Source organism: Lampetra fluviatilis, chromosome 46, assembly GCF_964198595.1.
Source record: "Lampetra fluviatilis chromosome 46, kcLamFluv1.1, whole genome shotgun sequence".
NCBI classification, from domain to species: domain Eukaryota; kingdom Metazoa; phylum Chordata; class Hyperoartia; order Petromyzontiformes; family Petromyzontidae; genus Lampetra; species Lampetra fluviatilis.
Window position 1 is genome coordinate 9,399,075 of NC_136320.1, and position 20,138 is coordinate 9,419,212.

Consider the following 20,138-nt stretch of genomic DNA (forward strand, 5'->3'; position numbering starts at 1 on the left):
TACTCAGTATCTGCTCATAGAAAACTTTTCTTTTGTCAATAAAAAATTGTCAGTGTAAACTTCCTTCAAATTCCCCAGTGTTTTCAAGCGTCGGAATTTAAAGGGCCATCTGCAACTATCAGTCTTTCAATCCCACACTGTGTCTGTGCTGAAGGGGCCATTGCCTGAATTTTTAATCCTTCCATATTGTGTTCTGTTCTATTGAAATGCTAACGACGGTGATGATGTCTTCGCGTGCATCACTGCCATGTAGGCGAAACATTACCTCAATTGCAAGAGATAGTGTGAATATGTCAATCGGTTGGTTAAACAACAGACCCTTGAATTGACGATGCTGGCTGAATGTTTCCACAGACTTTCCCCACTGATCCGTCAGTACAACAGAAGGTGCTGGGGCTGCTGGTAAGCTACACAACCACACATTTCATATGACGCGCACGTGCATGGAGTGAGATGCAGCAGCACGCCACGGCGTGGATTTATATTGCGTCTCGTAGGGAACACAAGCCGAGAGGATGCAAGCAGACCCCGGGCGGCCCGGTGGGAGAGCGAGCGGCTTTACCTCGTAAAATAAAAATAGAATGGGATACTCGCAGTCAAAGCACTTATGAGATGGTACATTTAAAAGTATGAGCATACCCTGCACAAATGTCATTGTTTTTCAACTCGCTCGTTCGTGGAGAAAGCCCACACCTACGAGGAGGGGACGACACTCGAACATCAGCGTAGACGGTGCCAGCTGCCCGTTAGCTATGTGAGCTGGATACCGTGCGGAGCCAACCGATGAGCACGGTTCGCTCCGTACGGCGCGAAAAGTTCAAGATGCGTACATACACAAGCACACCCTGTGGGAGCGAGGCCACGTGTGCTTGTGGACAATGGCCGTTCTTCACAGCACATGGAGAGGCCAGAGAGGTCGAGTGGCTCCTCTGTGCTGTGCTTATACGCGGCGTCCACCGTGCGGTCCCCTGCTGGCCACGTGACAGCTCAGTCTGGTGAGGCCTTACAACAGCCAACTGTCGTTCACCAAGTGGCGGTGATGTCACGACGGCGCTCGTGCCAGGCTAGGTGCACCTTGAGGCGACGTAAGGTGTCGAAGGTTTGCCGGCTGGAGGCTCGCATACACAGCCAACAAATATCCCCCCTGTAGCCTTGTCAAGACTGTTGGGGCAAGTGCCGTTAGCGAGCACTGATGAAGGCCGGCACGGCACAACCATTGCACAAACACACACACGACGTACGTGCGCGCCGTGCCGTGTCTCGCAGAACAACATCGCGGAGGTGACGGAGCTTCACCCGCAGCTCATGAGGAAGGGCTTCATCGAGCACATCGGGTAACACGCAGCACGCAGGCACCCCACGACACCGCGGCACACCACGGCACCCTCCGCCACGCCGAGAACGGCTGTGCAGCGGGCGTGCCGCACGGTGCGTTGAAAACTGTGGCAGTGCTGTGCGGTGTGTGGAACATACCGTGTGCGTGCTGTACGTGCTGTACGTGCTGTACGTGCTGTACGTGCTGTACGTGCTGTACGTGCTGTACGGGCTGTACGGGCTGTACGTGCCGTGTGCTGTATGTACCGTGTGCTGTGTGCTGGGTGTGGTGGGTGTGCTGTACGTGCGTGCTCTGTGCTGCGTGCTGCGTGCAGCTCCCTGCTGTCGAGTGGTGAGGTGGAGGTGAGCTACTTTGCGGCCGGCATCATCGCTCACCTCACGTACCGCGGGGAGGCGGCGTGGAGACTGGAGCCGCGACTACGCGCCACGCTGCTCCAGCAGCTGGTACCGCTAACCCCATACTTCTCACCCCATATGCACTCTCACCCCACACTCACGCGTGCACTCGCTTACTCACCCCGCACTCGCCCTACTCACGCACCCACTCCCCTATCCCGCACTCGCCCATTCACTTACCCATTCACTCACCCACTCATTCACTCAATACCCACCTACTCATTAACTCGGACGCTTACCCCACACGTACACTCAAATTCACTCACTCAGCCCACACTCCCTCACCAACTCACACAATGTAGGTATGTATGTTGAACTTCTTTCGCCAACATTACCCCACGCTCACCAACATGACCTATGAAGGCCCGCACGGCACACGAGGGGGTGGGTGGCCAGCACCATGCCTGGCTGCCTTTGTCTCCCTAGTGGCAACGTTTTTACACATCGCACTTGGTACTCAATTGAGGCTGAGTCGACCTAGAGGAGGCCCAGGACCGGTTCAGATAATCGTTACTGGTGTTGGCCGTGAGCGGGAATGGAACTTGGGTTGCCGGGTTCGTAGCGCAGCATGCTAACCGCTGCTCCACCACTCCCCTCACCGACTCGCACTCACTCACTCATTCACATGATGATGCGCAGATTTGCATGGACGCTACGCCAACCGATGCCAACTCGCGCTCTCCCTCGCCCGCTCAACTCTCTCCTCCCCCCCCTCCCCCCTCTTAGCAAAGCGCCATCCTTGGCTGGACTTCCCCAGACTGCGAGATGGTTGCGTACAGGTGAGTCTTCCATGCTGCTCATGAACGTATTTCATCGCCGATGGGAAATAACCCCAGGGCCCTGTGGCGGTTCCTCCTGCCACGAGTTGGCCGGTTCCCAGTGCCATTTGTTTACTCTCAGTCCAGCTTCATTTGAACAGAGTCCCACCTGACGTGCATACCCTGGGCATTGATGCTGCAGCTACGCTATCCCACTGAACATTCAATCTACTACACCGACTTTTAATGCACGCTTAAAGGCTCCACCTCTCTCCCCTGGCTCTCAAGCGACACCGAGCTCGGCTCCGCGCCTCAAGGTTACGCTCATTTATGATGACTGTGAAATATTGCGCGCGTTAGATTGCTTTATTATTTCAACGACGATGATGATTATGATGTGCTCGTGTGTTGTTTGGCTTTTGTAATCTCAGCTGTAGCGCTGTCGCTTCTGCGAGGCGGCCAAGTGTGGCTTCTGCTGCTGCTCAGTCACCCCTCTGTCCGCGTGCACGCGTACGTACGTGTGCGCGCGTACGTGCGTACGTGTACGTACGTGTGCGCGCGTGCGCGCGTACGTGTGCGCGCGTACGTGTGCGCGCGTGCGCGCGTGCGCGCGCGCGTGCGCGCGTGCGCGCTTGCGTGTGCGCGCGTACGTGTGCCCGCGCGCTACGAACCGTGCGACCCGAGTTCGATTCCCGACCATGGCTAACATTGACACATTGATAGGTGCTCCCTATACGCCCTTGCTCCAATCGTCCGTTGAAGGCTACATGGGGAATCTGTATCTCTAGTGGTGTGTGTTTGTGTGCGCGTGTTCACAGGTCATTCTCTCCGTTCTTCCCGCTGCTCAAGTGCGCCGACGCCTCGGCCGTGCAGCTGTGGGCCGTGTGGGCCATGCAGCACGTGTGCAGCAAGAACCGTACGGCTTTGCACGACTCGCTGCTACACTTCACCCTGCTGCACACTACACTCACTGCTGCACTTTATTTTAACCGGTCCTGGACATCCCCTGGGTTGACTCGGCCTTAACTGATGCGGGGTGAGCATTCACACGCCGAGCTGAAGGTGCGAGCCAGACTGTGCTGGCCTTAATAGGTGCTCGCCAAGAGCACTTGCCCCAACAGTCTGTTGAGGCTACACGGGCAGGATCTTTGTCTTTGTGTCACATTGCTCCCTCTGTGTGTGTACTGTGTCCGTGTGGAGCAGCGGGCCGCTACTGCAGCATGCTGCTGGAGGAGGGGGGCCGCCCGCACCTCGTGAGGCTGCAGCGCTGCCTCCGCACCGCACGCCACGTCCGCGCCATCGCCGCCAGCGTGCTCCAGCGCCTCGACGCACACGCCACCGCTTGCGCCGCCCCCGACTCGTAGCCTCCCCGGCCATCCGCTAGGTCCGCTCGGCCTAAATTTACGTGAAGGCACGGGGTGCTCCGCAGGAGGCCACCTGATGGCCAAGCGCAGCACGGCACAGCCGTGCCCCCCCCACCCCAGTACCTTGCTGCTCCCAGCATGCCCTGGGGCTAGCCAAAGCCGCCCTCTCCGCAGGGTGAGTGCAGTCCTAGGAACGTTTCCCAGCATGCTCTGGGCTATGATAGCAGACACTTTTCCCAGAATGCTCTGGGCTCTGAACGGTGGACCCAACATGCACTGGGTTCTGCGAATACTTTACCTGTTGGCAACAAGTCTCCCATTCTGCACCGGTGCCAACATGTGCCCGCTTTACAGCCTGCAATGGGGCATGGGAAGCGGTAACACCCGGGAGGGCACTGGGACTTGCTGGTAGCACTTCCTAGCATGCACCGGAGGCCTGCTTGGCACATTTACTACCCAGCATGCAATTGGTGCCATCGGCTCATCCCGTCGGGGCAGTGTGCACATTTCCCCAAAGTCACGTGGCCAGGAAAATGGGCTCCTCCCCAACTCACGGTACTTGTCGCTACGTGTACCCAATCTTACTTTGTAAAATATAGATATATTTAACTCTGGCCCCTAACAGATGATGATAGCAAATCCCAGCATGTCTTGCAAATTAACATGCCCCCCCCACGTGCATTAATAAGTGCGCTAATGCACTCTAGACTGTTACACACCTCTGCTGCCCTACGCAAAAGACTGGTTTACATGGATTTTGCAAGAAAGAGGAGTAATTTGCAAGATACCGACGCACGGAAGCACCTGAGGAGGCGGCGGTGGTGGCGGCGGCACCGAAAACAATGCTCAACGTGACTCGGGAGAAATGGTGTCATCCTTACACCGACTGTAGCACCGCAAAAAACACTATTAGTATTAAATATTAATGTAATTTGTGAAGGTGCCACACTCGTATCCTGACGGATTAAAAACAAGGGCGATTTTAAAAGAACCCGTTGTCTATTGTACATGTGAATATGGTGAATAATTGACTACACACGAGCTGGTTCTTTGTGCAGCGTTGCTGCCCACACGAATGATGACCACTCTGTCCAGCGAGCCAGCGAAAACGCTACATACATCCCTTCCTCCCTCGCGCTCTACGATCTCAGCCCCACTGCATCACGGATCTTGTGGGGTTTTTGTTCTCTTCCCTTTTTTGCACCAGATTACAAAGTGGATGGATTGATAAGATGATAAAAAAAAACATTTTAAAAAGGTGCTTTATATGAATCTGTTCCATACTGCATTGTATCAAAAGACTTCTGCTTTGAATAAAAAAAAAGTTAAAAAGTATTGCTGTTCTCAAACGCACTTTACACAGTGGTCATCTTTTTTGTTTATCTTGAGTCGGTGGTAACAAAAAATTGCACATTTTTATAGCAGGGTCTTGTATTCCCCAAAGGACAACCACTGTTTACTTTTCACGAAGTTGAACTCTTTTTATCAACCGGAGGGATAATTGACCGAGTTGACCTCTTGCAATGTAAAATAGATTTTGCAACAAACCTACGTCTGCACCACGCACTTTCAACCACAGCACCACTGCTGAGATGGGTTTTGCCCCCGCAGTCTTGAGGATTCCGAGGGATGGGTCTGTTGGTGAGTTTCAGGAGCCGAGGCCTACGAAAACCCCTCTGATTTGGAAAGCTTACCGGTAGCTCTTGCGTGAAATTCTCCCAAGCTCTGCATCGGGCCTGGGGATCGGGGCTCAATCACGCGGCGGGTGCCGTTTTTCCTCCATATTGAAGGTGGCAGAGTGTGGGAGAGACCGATCATTCGCAGCCCCACCATTTGGGGTGGCTGCAATTTCTTCCTTTCACGAGGATAACGACGGTGTTGATGAAGGTCTCTGGGCAAGGAGAGGCTCCAGGCTCGTGTGGGAGGTTCGAGTCAAGTGGAGCCACCGATCAGGATGGAAGTGACTACCTGCTCGCTGTAGCCACCCTTGTGCGCCGTGTTGTTTCTCCTTCCTACATTTGAATCGATCACCTTCACGCCAGAGGCCGCTTCCGGTTCAAGTGGCGTGAAGCGAGCCATTGCCGAGTTACTGAATCACGTTTGCACTATAAAGATCATCCTGCAGTCATCCCATGGTAGGAAGAAGAACTGAGATAAGGGTACTCCACCGCATCACTGTATCATTCCACATACACTGCCTTTTACCGCTTAGCCGCGCAGAAACCGTGTGACAATGGCACGTGTTCCGCCTTATAACCTGAGTCTTGTTTTGCTCGTTTGTTCTGAGCCCAACTTTTTTGCCCTCTTTGTGAAGTTCTTCGTTATTTTTCCTGTAAATTCCCATCGATCATTATAATGACCACATAACCAGTGGTCGTTAATTCTTTTTCTGCTATGCGTTTATTTTTACAATGCAATTCTCATACAACATTTACTTAATCACCACTGGAATCACAGTTAATTTTATTTGATTAGAAAAAACAATCACAATCATTGGCAATTAAAAAAATCACATTCCACCTTAACACATTTAATTACAAATGTATTTTAAATACTTTACAATCATCAGAATCATCACAGTTCTTTTATCACCATGAAGGGCAGTTGGTTGATAGCGATGGGTGATGTTTTTAGCATACGTGTTCGCGACAAACCTTGTGGGTTTATCTTCATGCTACTTGGGTATGGCCTCTTCAGACCAAAAAGCAGATTAGGCAGCTTGATTCAGCACGGTTGAATCATTCAAGAGCAACTTTTCATGAAGACCACTGCCTGCCTAGTCCATAGCCCTAAATAGTCCTGGTCACATCAATGAAAGTACCAAACTTGTAACTCATCCAGCTAATCTGAATTGTCGTGTTAATGAAGAATGTAACCATAACCTGAATGTTAACACTGAATGTAACAGACCTGACCAATCGCCAAATACTAATCCTTGCTCACTCACTTAAAGCCTAACACTGGGCTTGTTCTATGATTAATTATCAACCCTAAAGCCAAGTCAAATGATGCAATTTTATTGCAAGAATGTATAAATGTTGTCAATATTAACATATCCCTCTCTCCACATGAAACGGATTTTTTTACACAACTCCATGGCCTTCTGAGAGTGCTTAATTTCAGCAACACGAATTCAGTACAATCAAAACTCTGGAACGGTTCGACTTGTAGAGTCGAGGCTTGTTTGAACCAAATTCTGTGGTTGTTGCAGATACAAAGAAGGCACTCTGGGATCACGTTATGACCTCATGTCTGCCTCGTCCATCGTGCCTTCATTGTCACGCTGTATTTCGAGTGTTAAATCAGCAACTGGGATTCAACAATCCTTACGAAGGTAAATACAACACCCTGATTATTTCACACCCATTGTATCAATTGTAACTTCAATAAATATGGTTTATTCATAGGTCAAGCTGATGCAGTTGCTTGCCTAGATCCCCTATGAATCTTGCTGGGCTGGATCGTCCAGGCTGGAGAGAGGGGGGGGGTGGTGGTCAGCACTCCCGGCCTCGTGTATAATTATTATAAACGAGCTCGGGTGAATATTGCTTAACCAGGGCGAGAACTCAACACATTGGCTGTGGCTGAATTGAACGGCTCAATCGGTTGCCGACGTTTGCAGAAGCAAGGCAGCTGAATTGCCTCTCGTGGGATGCCGTGCAACAATTTAACGTGCAGGAAAATTGTGACATTTAACTTGGCTCAACACTGGTGCAAGCCATGGTCTCTATCCTAACCCTGGCCACTAACTCTAGCCCCCACCTCGCCCAGTCTCTGGTGTGAAGTCTTCACCTAACACCTCGTCTAGCCCACGACCCACTATAAGCACTCGACATGGCACTGACTTGCATGTACGTTGAACTTCCTTCGCACCGTACGTAGCCAACCGTGCTAAGCGGAGGTGCCACCGTGGCCCTGAGCGATCAGCACAGCTCCCCCAGGCCCTCGTAGCCCTGAACCCCGCACTTCTTGCCGGCGACACGGCACCCGAACGTGAGCGCCTCCTGCAGGGACTGGCCTGGCCACACGGAGACAAACACACTCTACGTGAACATGCACGTACACAACAAAGATTACCCCGTGTAGCCTTGACAGATTGCTAGGGCGAGCACCTATGAAGGGCAATCTGATACGCGACGGGATGGTGTGGCTATCGCCATGCCCGACCACCTTTGTCTCCCCAGTGGTAATATATACACACTGCACGGGGCACTCGTTCAGGTCGAGCCAACCTAGCGGAGGCCCAAGACCGGTTCAGACATTCGACACCGATGGTAGTCGTGAGCGGCAATTGAACTCAGGTCACCGGATTCGTAACCACTCTTACACTATCACTCCCCAACACAAATCACTCGCACCACGTGCACGTTGTGTATCTGATGTAGGGGTCGCGTGGAGACATGCTGAAGTCAGGTGGGGACCGCACCCAAGATAGACAAAGGCAGAAGATAACGAAGCCGCGTAAAAGGATACGGGATTGGAGGAGACTGAAAGGGGGAATATTTGGTGGTAAAGAAGCAGGGCCTGAGAGGAACTTCTAGAGAGTTCGAGAAGAGAGAATGTGGATCAGGGGTTTGTGTCGTGTGCTCGGGGCTCCAGGAGAGAAGGCATGGTGTGGGTGTGCACGTGTCATGGTGTACGTGGTGTGAAGATCTGAATAAAATCCCTACCAGACGATTCCTTCTATTGGACTCCCTTTCACACACATACACACACAACGCACTTACTGTTCGTTAATGTGTGTTTGTGCACGTGGGTGTGAGTGGGTATCTTTATGAATAACTTTGTGCGTGTACGACCATGTATGTGTGCGCGTGGGTATTTATGGGAATGAATGTGTGAACGTATGTCCGCGGATAACTGCTTGTGTGTACATCGGCATCTGCGTGTATGAATGTCCCCGTGAGTGTTGGGTGTGTGTGGCGCAGTGGTTAGCGAATTGCGGTACGAACCTGCCGACCCGAGTTCGCTCACTTCCAACATCAGTGATGAATATCTGAATGGTGTGTAAACGTTACCACTGGGGAAACACACTAGGGAGCCTAGTGTGGTGCTAAGCACACCACCCCATCGTGTGTCACGCTGGCCTTTATAGGTGTTCACTGACAGCTCTTGCCCCAACAGTCTGTTAAAGGCTATATGGGGGTTCTTTGGTTCCACATGGGTATCTGCGTGAACGACTGTGTGTGTGCATCTGTAGACACACGCGTGTAACCGTGTGTGGATGTACAGATGTATCTGTGCATAGACACACAGACACGCATATGACCGTTTATGTACGCGTGTATCTACGAGTGGAGCCATGCCATGCGTGTGTCGATGTTAACAACCTCGCCTGGTATACAGGAGGTTGTGGATTCGATGCCAACCCTTGACGCCTGCTGTATATTCGGAGTTTGAAAGTTCTCCCCGTGGTTGTGTGGATTTTTCTCCGGGTCTTCCGGTTTTCCCCTCCACATTTAGAATCATGCGTTTACAATATTTGGCTGCTATAAATTTCCACACGATAAGCCATTTCGTCGAGCTATCATTTGTAACAGCCAGGGCGCTTGTGAAAATCGCTACATAGCTCAGTGGGGACTTACCTGATAAAACGTAATAATAAATAAAATAGTGGCGCGTGTGTGCGCGCATTTGCGTGTATGCACACGCGCGCGTGTGCCCGTGCGTGCGTGCGGTGACGCACCCCGCGACAGCGCCGCGATGACGCCGGCGATGAAGGTGTCCCCCGCGCCGAGCGTGTCCACCAAGGTGGGCGGCGGGAACGCAGGGGAGCGCGCCACCTCCCCGCCCGGGCCCGTCGCCGCCGCCCCCTGCTCCCCCCACGCACACACCAGGACGGCGCTGCCACGGCGCGCGTTGCAGGGGCAGGGAGAACGCTCGGTGAACCCTACGCTGCTGCGGCAACGCGCTACTGAACCAAACTAGTTTTTAAAATGTGTTTATGGTTGCGACAAAACGCGAGCCCGGTACAATACGATGATCGACATTGGAGGAGAAAGAAACTTTGCGAGAATTCGAATTTGGCGAGACCGGACCGTACGCCAGGGGGGGGGGAAGTTGGACTCACTGCCCCAGGGACCAAGTGTTGGTAAACTAAAACCATTCTTTTTATTTTAGCAGGCAAGGCTCACTGAGCTATGAAGCTCTTTTTAAGAAGCAGCCTAGCCACAAATAATGGCCCAATGAAGTGGCTTTATCATCATGTAGAAATGTATAGCAGCCAAATATTATAAAATGCACGTTGATTCGAAATGTGGAGGAAAAACCAGAGGACCCAAATAAAAATCCACACGACCACGGGGAGAGAGAGACACCACGAACTCTAAATATACAGGCATCAGGGTCGGGATCGAATCGACAACCTCCTGCGTACCAGGTGAGCGAGTTAACATGTCCAAGCCACCACGACGCCCCGAACTTGCAGTCGTGGGGACATTGTGCAGCGGCCACGTCACTCGGGCTCAGCTCCTCGTGGAATATTTCCCAAGGCCACCCTCACCGCTAACCCCTCGACCTCCTATCCCCTGGACCACCCCCCCCCCCAGTGCCGGATGAAGCTAGTACGGGGCCTGTAGCATATGTTATAAAGGGGCCCTAAATAAAAAAAACATAAATATTAAAAGACAAAATTTTTACTTGCATAGTAAAGTAATTGGATTTTTTCATTTGCTATACAGCCAGATAATATGACAAATCACTAACCTTAAACACCCAGTCGTTCATAAAAGTTGAAGGCAGTATAGTACTATAGTATAAGTGCAGAATCACTGAACCGGAATTGATAGCTTGAAAGCATTTAGCGCGGGCCCCTTGAAAGTGCGGGGCCCGTAGTTATATATGTAGCTACTTGTGCTACTAGGATCATCCGGCACTGCCCCACCCCACCCCATCAACTACTCAGCCCAGGGCAGCTCCAGCTGAATTTCGGCCCTGGATGGAAATCAAAGTCAAGGTGCCCTACGTATTCAGAGGCACAACACACATCGGCACATCCCTGTTTGCTTGTGCAAATGAGGTGGCATCTTGACCTTGAGGCCGTGTGAGTGTATGTGTGTGTCGGCAGGTGGTGCATCAGCCAGTCATCTTAGTCAGTCGACCCATAGCACCTGGGTCTGCCCTGTGACCTCCTGCCAGCGGGCGTTCGACACTTCACGTGGCCTCAACGTGCACATAGCCTGGCACAAGTGCTGTGGTGACATCACCGCCACTTCGTGGCGAATGGAGGTTGTTGTTGTGTGTGTGTAAATGGGGAAGCGGTAGTGTAGCGGTTAGCATGCTGTGCTACGAAGCTGGCAACCAGAGTTAGATTCCCGCTCACGCCCAACATCAGTGACGACTGTCTGAACCGGTCCTGGGCCTCCCCTAGGACGACTCAGCCTCAGGGAAACAAAGGCTGGCCACTCACCCCCTTGTGTGCTGTGCCAGCCTTCATAGGTGCTCGCTAACAGCACTTGCCCCAACAGTCTGTTGAAGGCTATCTGGGGGATCTTTGTCTTCTGTAAATGGGGGAGTGGTGGTGAGGCGGTGACCGCACTGCCAGCATTGGCTCAGGTTAACGGCACGTGATACCTGGTGCTGTGTGTAAACTCCAGTGCTGGGGAGAGAATGGTGGTGATGGCCAGACCCCGTCTCAACATCGCACGTAGGCTATGTGGGCGTCTTTGTCGCTGTACACGCGCTGTGTGCGGGTGGGTGAGTACCCTCGCTTCACTCTGCCGTAGAGCCCTCGCACTGCCGCTTCAGCTGAATCGTACCCAGCGTGCTTTGCAAAGTCCTTACTGATGAAAACCTGGAACACAACAGCGAGCAATACAACATTGTTCATCGCCGTTGGTGGGTCTGAATGACTGGTGGAAATTCCATAATTCCGTCCCAGGTTTCAGATTCTCCATAGGATGATCACAATATTAACAGGTTTTACATTCTTAGTTACTGAAAACAGATCTATCATGGTAGCAGTGTACATCTGCATGTGGGCGAATACCGTGTGGTCACCGATGGAAGAAATGCCCAAGCTCAACCCCGCTCCGCTCCCCATATGTGATGAGCTCCAGGATTATCTCGCTTACTTGGTCACAATGCATTATATCAAAATTTGCATAGATTGTAAATCATCCATTCTCACACGTAAACTTCAATGCACATATCCAGAGCTTAAGATTTGACGTTAACTCGTGACGTCCGTCGCACGCTTTGTCACGGGGTACATCGGTCGTTTTCACGTGAACTATGGATCATCGGTGCGGTGTAGCCATAGGCCATACACCTTGCCCACGTCCCCCACCAATTGACACGAACGCGCTCACCACGTCGCCGTGGCCCATCAGCTGATGCGTGTCGAGTTTCTCGGGCTTCTCTATCTCCACCGACACCGTGATGACTTCCCCGGGGTCTCGGCGTCCGTTCATCTCGTTGACACGCGCGATCATGCGCACCTGCTCGTCGCCGTTCCTGCCCTACGCTCGCGCGTGCACACAAATGGGAAAAGATTACATCCCCGAATAGACACCGACTTTTTAACAGACTGTTGGGGCAAGTGCCGTTAGCGAGCGCCGATGAAGGCCGGCGCGGGCACACGAGGGGGAGGGGTAGCCACCACCACGCTCGGCCGTCTTTGTCTCCCCAGCACTAATGTTTACAAGCCACAGCAGGTAATTATTTAAGGCCAAGACGACCTTTAGGAGGCCCACCACCGGGGCGAACGCCACGACTGCTGGGCCACTGCCATATGAAACGCTCTCTCCCTCGCTCTCTCCCTCGCTCACTCCCTCGATCACTCCCTCCCTCGCTCGCGTTTCGTACCGCTCGCTGGGGACTGGGCAGCGCACGCCGACGTGAAACGCAACCAAAATGATACCCATCGTGAAAACATCGCCAGAGGGTGGACTCACCTCCCAGTGAATGGGTGACAACATTGCCGGAGGGTGGACTCACCTCCCAGTGAATCCACCTGAAAGGGCCGAGGTCGACTTTGCTGAAATCGTCCGCCGAGATCTCGGGTAGATCCCTTTTAGTGCCCGACACACACGCACACACACACACACACGCACACACACGCACACATGTACACACATACACGCGCACACACACACACAAACACACGCACGCGCGCACACACACACGTACAGAGACACAAACACGGTGACACATACAGCCAAACACAAAGATCCCCCGTGTAGCCTTAACAGACTGTTGGGGCAAGTGCTGTTAGCGAGTAGCACCCTATGAAAGTCGGTACTGTGGCACACGAGGGGGTGGATGGTCAGCACCACGCTCGGCCGCCTTTGTCTCCCTAATGGCGATGTTTACACACCGCACCAGCTGCTCATTAAAGTCGATCTTGGGCAGAACAAGGGACCGGTTTAGAAACCACTCGCCATTGACGCTCGCGGCGCCGGGAATTTAACTCAAGTCGCCAGGTTCGTAAGCGCAATGCGCCGACTCCTGCGCCGCCGCTCGCCACATACACGCACGCACATATACGTACATGTCCGTGTACATAAACATGTACACGTGTACACGTACAAACACAAACATGCGCAGGTTTAGACATCGGTGAGACTGCTCAGTGAAGGAAGTGGGATTGGTCGTCAGGGATTGATGACCGATGGTGATGAATGGAGACCAGCGTGAGAGTAGCAGCCAAGGGATGGAATTCATCTGAAAGGACGGTCACTCAAGAGATGGGAGAGGGGAAATCACATCGTGTACAGCAGGGGTGTCCAAACTTTTTGCAAAGAGGGCCAAATTTGATCAAGTGAAGATGCCCGGGGGTCAATAGTTCCTTCTGACATTTTTTTAACCACAAAAGTTACATGAAAATACACACTGTTATAAAAACTATTTTCATTGTCACAATTACCTTTGTTTTTAAAATGACAATGTAACAAAATATAAGGCACTCAGGCAGACGTGAACAACTCTTCAGTCAGATAACATTGAACAAACTGTATAGAATACCTTAAATTTCCATGAGTTAAATATCTTTGCCTCATGAACATTTTAAACAGGAGTTATAAGTAATGCAAAGTGGTCTGTTATCATTCAACTTTAAAACAAGTGAATTTTGCCCTTGTCTTTTACAAGATCTTTCAGAAAGCAATAGTTTGTGTCACATCTACAGGTACATAACATCAACAGTTATAACCAAATCTTATTCAAGAGTTTAATAAAAACAAGTGCCATAAGTCCAAGTGCATTAGTGTGCTTTAGGATTTTCACTGTTAATAGTGACAGATGTTACCGTTCAAAACACTCAATTTCAGATTGATCAAGGAACAGATAACTTGCTGACACTAATGAGAAGGGTGATACTGAGATCTAGATTTCAGTAAAGAGACCAGGTCTGGCTTGAGGGCAGTGGTTGAGATGCGTTAATTTGTCACGCAAGTGGGAGTCACTCATCCTTGACCTCAATCGGTTCTTGTTTAAGTTCATGACTGAGAATGTTTGCTCACACAAATATGTGGAGCCAAATAAGCTCAGCATTTTCTTAGCGAATGACCGCATTTCTGGAAACCTGCTTTTGTCCAGCTGCCGGTAAAAGTCAACAAAAGAACACTGCTGGTGTTTTCCGCGGCACTCATCGTCACACTGCAGCTCTGTATGCTCCAGCTGCAGCTGTGGAGGAGCATCATCAGGGTCCACGCAGAAGGGAGAAGAGAAAAGCAACATGTCCTTTTCAATAACTGCAACGTCCCGAAAGCGTTTGTTAAATTCCACAGAAAGAGATGTGATAGCTGTTGCATAACTCTTCATTTGCGTACCGATGTTGTCCTGTGGGAAACTGTCAATGACCTCTTTCAAAAGCTGGGAAGTGCGCGGTGCAGGGCTCTGTTTGGGACAAGTGTCTTTGGAAAAGTTGCAGTTTGGTTCCAAAGGCCTTGATGTGAGCGTATAGCTGGCTCACCACTGCATCTTTCCCTTGAAGATTAACATTCAGCGCATTCAGATGCTTCGTTATGTCAACCAAAAAAGCCAGATTTGCCAGCCATACAGGATCGGACAGTTCTTCCATTGGTTGTCCCTTCTCACCCAAAAAATTTTCAATTTCCTCTTTGAGAGAGAAAAATCGCTGCAGTGCGGACCCCCAACATAGCCACCTCACATCGTTGTGATATATTACGTCACCGTATTCAGCCTGGATGTCACGCAAGAACTGCTGAAACTGTCGGTGGTATAGAGCTTTAGAGCGAATAGAATTGATTGCCTTTGCCACTGGTTTCATAACATCGTCAAATTTGAGATGTTTGGCGCAGAGAGCCTGCTGGTGAATGATACAGTGAAGTTTAATAGCGTTACCTGCTTCTTCACTGACTTTATTGCAGATCAGTGTGGACAATCCACTTCGCTCACCAGCCATGGCAGGCGCACCATCGGTAATGATCCCAGAAACTTTACTCCATGGAAGTTTCATATCATCAACAGCTTCACAAACAGAAACGAATAAATCTGTTCCTCTGGTTTGCCCTTTAAGGCTTTTGAGGTCAAGCAGCTCCTCTGTCACGTTCATGTTGTCATCAACTCCTCTTAAAAAAATAAGTAGTTGTGCAGTGTCAGATGCATCGGTGCTTTCATCGCAGGCTAATGAGAAATAATCAAAAGCCACTCCCCTGTCCCCCAGTTGTCTCTGAATATCTGACGATATGTCCTCAACTCTCCGTGCCACAGTGTTGCGTGCCAGGCAAACATTCATAAATTCTTGCTACTTCTCGGGGCAAATGTTCTCCACCATTTTCATGACACAGTCTTTGATAAACGCACCTTCAGTAAAAGGTTTGCCATGTTTAGCTATTAACATGGCCACTTCATAGCTGGCTTTGGTGATGTTTTCCTTTGTCTCACAGGCCCGCGTGAAGAATCGATGTTGCAATGCCAGAGCAGCCTGGAGTTGCTTCACTTTTTCAGCGCGGTCACTCCCTGTTAGCTTGTCGTATGTTGTAGCATGTTTAGTCTCGTAGTGTCTCTTTACGTTGAAATCCTTAAACAAGGCAACCGTCTTTTTACAAATTAGACAAACACAATTGCCTCGATTTTCAGTGAAGAAGTATTGTAATTCCCACCGCTCCTGAAAGCGGCGGCCCTCACTGTCAACTTTTCTCTTTTTTTGCAGTCGCCATGGCAGAAATTACTCGAGAAGGGTTCGCGGCACGGATCCAGAGCCAGATAGCATTAGAATGGTGCTGCCACCGCGTGGTGAAATGAGGAACTGTTATGATTTATTTATTCTGACAGAGCTAGCGAGCCATAAATAACACATTATAAGACCAAAGCTGCGGGCCGTATGAAATCTGACCGCGGGCCGTGTTTGGCCCGCGGCCCGGACTTTGGACATGCCTTGTGTACAGCTACATTTAGACTCATGGAACAAACTTACCATGAGAAAAATAAACAATACGAACGAGACAGTAAAAATGAGAAGATAATCGTGACAATCAAATCGCCGGTGGTTTTAATTTTAAAAAATTGTATAGAATTATTTTTACGTTTAATGATTCTATGACGCTTTGGGTGTCAGATTTGTGCCAATAAGGCGCCAGGTGTTCACCAAGAATCAATTGACTCGACTTGCTGCTTCGCTACTGGCGGTGATCTGCACCAGCCATGGAATAAATCTGAAGGTTTGTAATCGCGCGCGAGCATGAGTGCAGTGCGTCGTGAGCGCGCCGCGCTGATCGCAGTCAGCTCTTTGGAGCGGAGAGGAGACCACTCCACCACTACTCCACACACACACACACGGGTACTGTGCCCACAAACACGTAAGTGCAACACACGTGCGTACACGTACAGCAATATATACACACATATGTAGAAATAAACACAAATACATAAACATATGCAGAAATAAATACAAAGATGTAAGTTGAACTTCTTTCGCACCAGAGGTAGCCAACCACGCTAATCGGAAGTGCGGGGGAAGGCCAACAAACTAAACATAAAAAGCAGTTCCAAATAAATGAGTTTTCAATCTACATTTAAAAGTGCATAGCTCCAGTGCCTTCCTAATATCGGAAGGGAAGAGCGTTTCAGACGGCCGTAAAAGCGCATCTGAAAGCGCCACGCGATGCTGTGACCATCTTTTATTGATGGTTAGCCAGAAGCCGCTGCTGTGAAGATGACCGGAGTTCACGTGATCGTGGTTGATGTTCCTTTACGGCAGGGGTGGGGAACCTTTTTTATGCCAAGGGCCATTTGGATATTTATAACATCATTCGCGGGCCATACAAAATTATCAACTTAAAAATTATCCTGTTATATTTGATCAAACATTTAATTAACTTACCCCTAACGCGATGGCTGGAACTGCTTCTCTTTGGTGAGGCGTGTGATGTCAGCTGGAGTTGATGATGTTGCTACTCGCAACTGCTTTTCCAGGTTTGCTCCTACATGTATTGAATTTCAAGTCCCGCCTGCGGTTGCCTTGGCAGGGCCAGACCAAATGATTTCGCGGGCCTTATACGGCCCGTGGGCCGGACGTTCCCTTCCCCTGCTTTACGAGATCAGCAAGGTTTTGTGGTTGATTTGGCGCAACCACTTTGTGTGTAACGAGTGCGACCTTACAATGATCACTTCAGTCGCCCAGTATCGGTTGAGCAAACGCCTGCGTAGGGCGGCATTGCAAGCCACGGCAATGTGCGTCTGATGGGCCGAGTCGGCGCGTCTCAGGGGTGCAAGGCAACCCCTGGCGCCAGCTTCCCTCGGATGGGGGAGAGGGGGGCGGAGGGGAGGCAGCAGAGTCATTGTGTGGGGCGGGGAGTCCACAACAATGATCCACACCGCTAAGGAGGAGAGGGAATCGCGGTCGTGCCAAAGGCGACGTTTGGGGATGGGGGGTGCACCCCAGCAGAGCCCCCCCAGTGCTGACCCTGGCCCCTTCGCTTAGCTGCGGTTCCCTCATCCCCAACTTTGATGGCAGCGTGGAACAGCTGATGAGCCCCGTGAAGCCGAAACTCGTCCTAGTCTCCTGTGCTAAAGGCTACACATCCCCTTGGTGACGGCCTTGGGGCCAAGAGGTGTGGTTTATTTCACAAATACGTTCTGTTCGTAGACCTGGCCGAAGCCGCGTGACCAGGGCCTCGCTCTGCCTTCCTCGGGCCACCAGCGGCCAGGCTCTCGTCGGCGTGGCCGCTGCTGAAGCCGCCTGCGGCTCGGCGGGCTGCGCACGCGCGGCCGCTCAGCCGGCCTGCTATGCAGCCACAGGTTCCATTCCCGCTGCAGTCAGCCGGTGATTCCTGCAGAGAAATTACCAAAGTGCCCCGGGCTGCTACGAAACCTACACTAAATAACCTTTTTCATTTGGGTGCCAGGAAGGGCAGTGGAGTGGTGACACTTGTGCCTCCTCACAGCAAGAAGCGCCTGGGTTCCATTCACCGACTCGGGCGTATTCCTGTCTTGAGTTGGTTGTAGGCTGTCTCTCCCCCACCCCCGTTCTGCATGGGGTTCCTCTGGGTTCTGTGGTTTGCTCCTTTTCCGAAAGCGAAACAATCACCCACAATGTCATCGGTGTTGGCCAAACATTCCCAATGTAGCAGGGCCCTCCTGAAAACGAGTCTTTGTACTAAGCGTGGCTTTCCTGGGTAATTAAATTGCGATTATGATGACATTGGCAAAAACGAAGCCAATGCGTGTGCATGCTTGAGAATATTCTCCCATAATTGGAACCCGAAATTGTTTTGATTCGTTTAAAGTTAACAACTATTGCTACGCAAAAGTTTTATTCCAGGGTCTCCATGGCAAGAGGTGATGAACCCCACTTTGCAAGGCAGAGACGAGACAAAGATCCCCCGTGTAGCCTTCCACAGACTATTGGGGCAAGTGCTGTTGGCGAGCACCTATGAAGGACGGCACGGCACGCAAGGGGGTGGGTGGCCAGCACCACGCCCAGCCGCCTTTGTCTCCCACATGGCGATGTTTACACACCGCACCAGGTACTCATGTAAGCCGACCTAGATGAGACCACAGTGGTGATGTTTACACATCACAGCAGATACTAATTTGAGGCTGAGTGGACCTAGGGGAGGCCCATGACCGGTTCAAGTAATCGTCACCGGTGCTGGTGGCCGTGAGCGGGAATCAAACTCGGGTCGCCAGGTTTCGTATTGCAGCGGTGCTACCCGCTACACTACCGCCGCCGCCCCACTGAGCTGACACGGAGAGCGCTGCGGGTCGTGTACGTGGAGGCAGGCCGAGACCAGGCCACAGCTTCCACGTGACCAGGGCCCCCCTCACACCGACGAGCCCTTCTCGCCGGTCTCCTCACCTTTGCGCGTCCGCTCTCAGCCCTCACAATGTCCGCCCCTTGGCATTCACAACACAACCTCGGTCAGGGAAAGGCGTAAAGCCGACGCCGAGCGGCGTCGCGTGAGAGTGCGCGGCGGAATGATATGTGTGAGGGAACGTGTGGGTGAGTGGGTGAGTGCGTGTGTGAGAGTGAGTGTGAGTGAGGGTGGGTGTGAGTGAGTGAGTGAGAGTGGGCTGGTAAGGACGTGAGAGTGGGGGTGGGCTGGTAAGCACGTGAGTGAGTGAGGGAGTGAGAGTGAGTGGGCTGGTAAGCACGTGAGTGAGTGGGCTGGTAAGGACGTGAGTGAGGGAGTGAGGGCGAGTGGGCTGGTAAGCACGTGAGTGAGTGAGGGAGTGAGTGTGAGTGGGCTGGTAAGCACGTGAGTGAACGAGTGAGTAGAAGGGAAGGGGGGGGGTGGTGGATACGGGGTAGACCAGTGTGAAAGTGAGTGATTAAATCGGGTGAGTTAGTTGGCGAGTGGGAAACTATCCGGAGGTATATCGGTGAGAGAGCGACTGGTGAGGAATCTCGCGAGCGAGTGAGGCAGCGGGATAGCAAGCGACACAGCCGGCTAATACGTTGAGCAAATGGGTGAATGAGAATCCAAGTAAGCAAGCAGAGCTAGTGAGTGGACGAGAGTGGATAAGTGTAAGAGTGAGTGGACGAGAGTGAGTGGACGAGAGCTGGTGGACAAGTGTAAGAGTGAGTGGACGAGTGTAAGAGTGAGTGGACGAGAGTGAGTGGACAAGTGTGTAGAGTGAGCGCGACGGTGGGCTGGTCAGCAGGTGAATGCACAGTCTGGGGAGTGAGCGCACGAGCCGGTGAGTAAGCAAGGAGATTAGCAGAGGGGGTGGACAATCGAGCGAGCTCTGTAGTCGAGCGGACGTGCAAGAGGGTGAGCGAGCGCACCGGCGAGCCGGGCCAGTGAGAGGTGAACGAGCGAGTGGGCGGCGGCGAGCGAGCACACCGAGGGCGAGCGAGCAGCTGAGCGGGGAGGGGGCG

At 51.6% G+C, this 20,138-nt stretch overlaps 2 protein-coding genes across 6 annotated transcripts in view; one reads left to right on the forward strand and one right to left on the reverse strand.

Moving 5' to 3' along the window:
- Positions 1-5,188, forward strand: part of ZYG11B (zyg-11 family member B, cell cycle regulator) — a 29,715-nt gene extending 24,527 nt beyond the window's left edge. The window contains exons 12-17 of the mRNA XM_078877103.1: positions 355-402; positions 1,267-1,334; positions 1,650-1,779; positions 2,458-2,510; positions 3,308-3,405; positions 3,693-5,188. Coding sequence (XP_078733229.1) covers positions 355-402; positions 1,267-1,334; positions 1,650-1,779; positions 2,458-2,510; positions 3,308-3,405; positions 3,693-3,853 — 558 coding nt within the window. The 3' untranslated portion in view covers positions 3,854-5,188. The remainder of the gene's footprint in view (positions 1-354; positions 403-1,266; positions 1,335-1,649; positions 1,780-2,457; positions 2,511-3,307; positions 3,406-3,692) is intronic.
- Positions 5,189-6,230: 1,042 nt separating this feature from the next.
- Positions 6,231-20,138, reverse strand: part of KHK (ketohexokinase) — a 29,613-nt gene continuing 15,705 nt past the window's right edge. For all 5 annotated transcript variants that reach the window (XM_078877104.1, XM_078877106.1, XM_078877105.1 and 2 more), the window contains 5 exons: positions 12,791-12,863; positions 12,163-12,312; positions 11,557-11,645; positions 9,540-9,697; positions 6,231-7,871 (listed from right to left, as the gene is read on the reverse strand). In XM_078877104.1, coding sequence (XP_078733230.1) covers positions 7,777-7,871; positions 9,540-9,697; positions 11,557-11,645; positions 12,163-12,312; positions 12,791-12,863 — 565 coding nt within the window. In that variant the 3' untranslated portion in view covers positions 6,231-7,776. The remainder of the gene's footprint in view (positions 7,872-9,539; positions 9,698-11,556; positions 11,646-12,162; positions 12,313-12,790; positions 12,864-20,138) is intronic.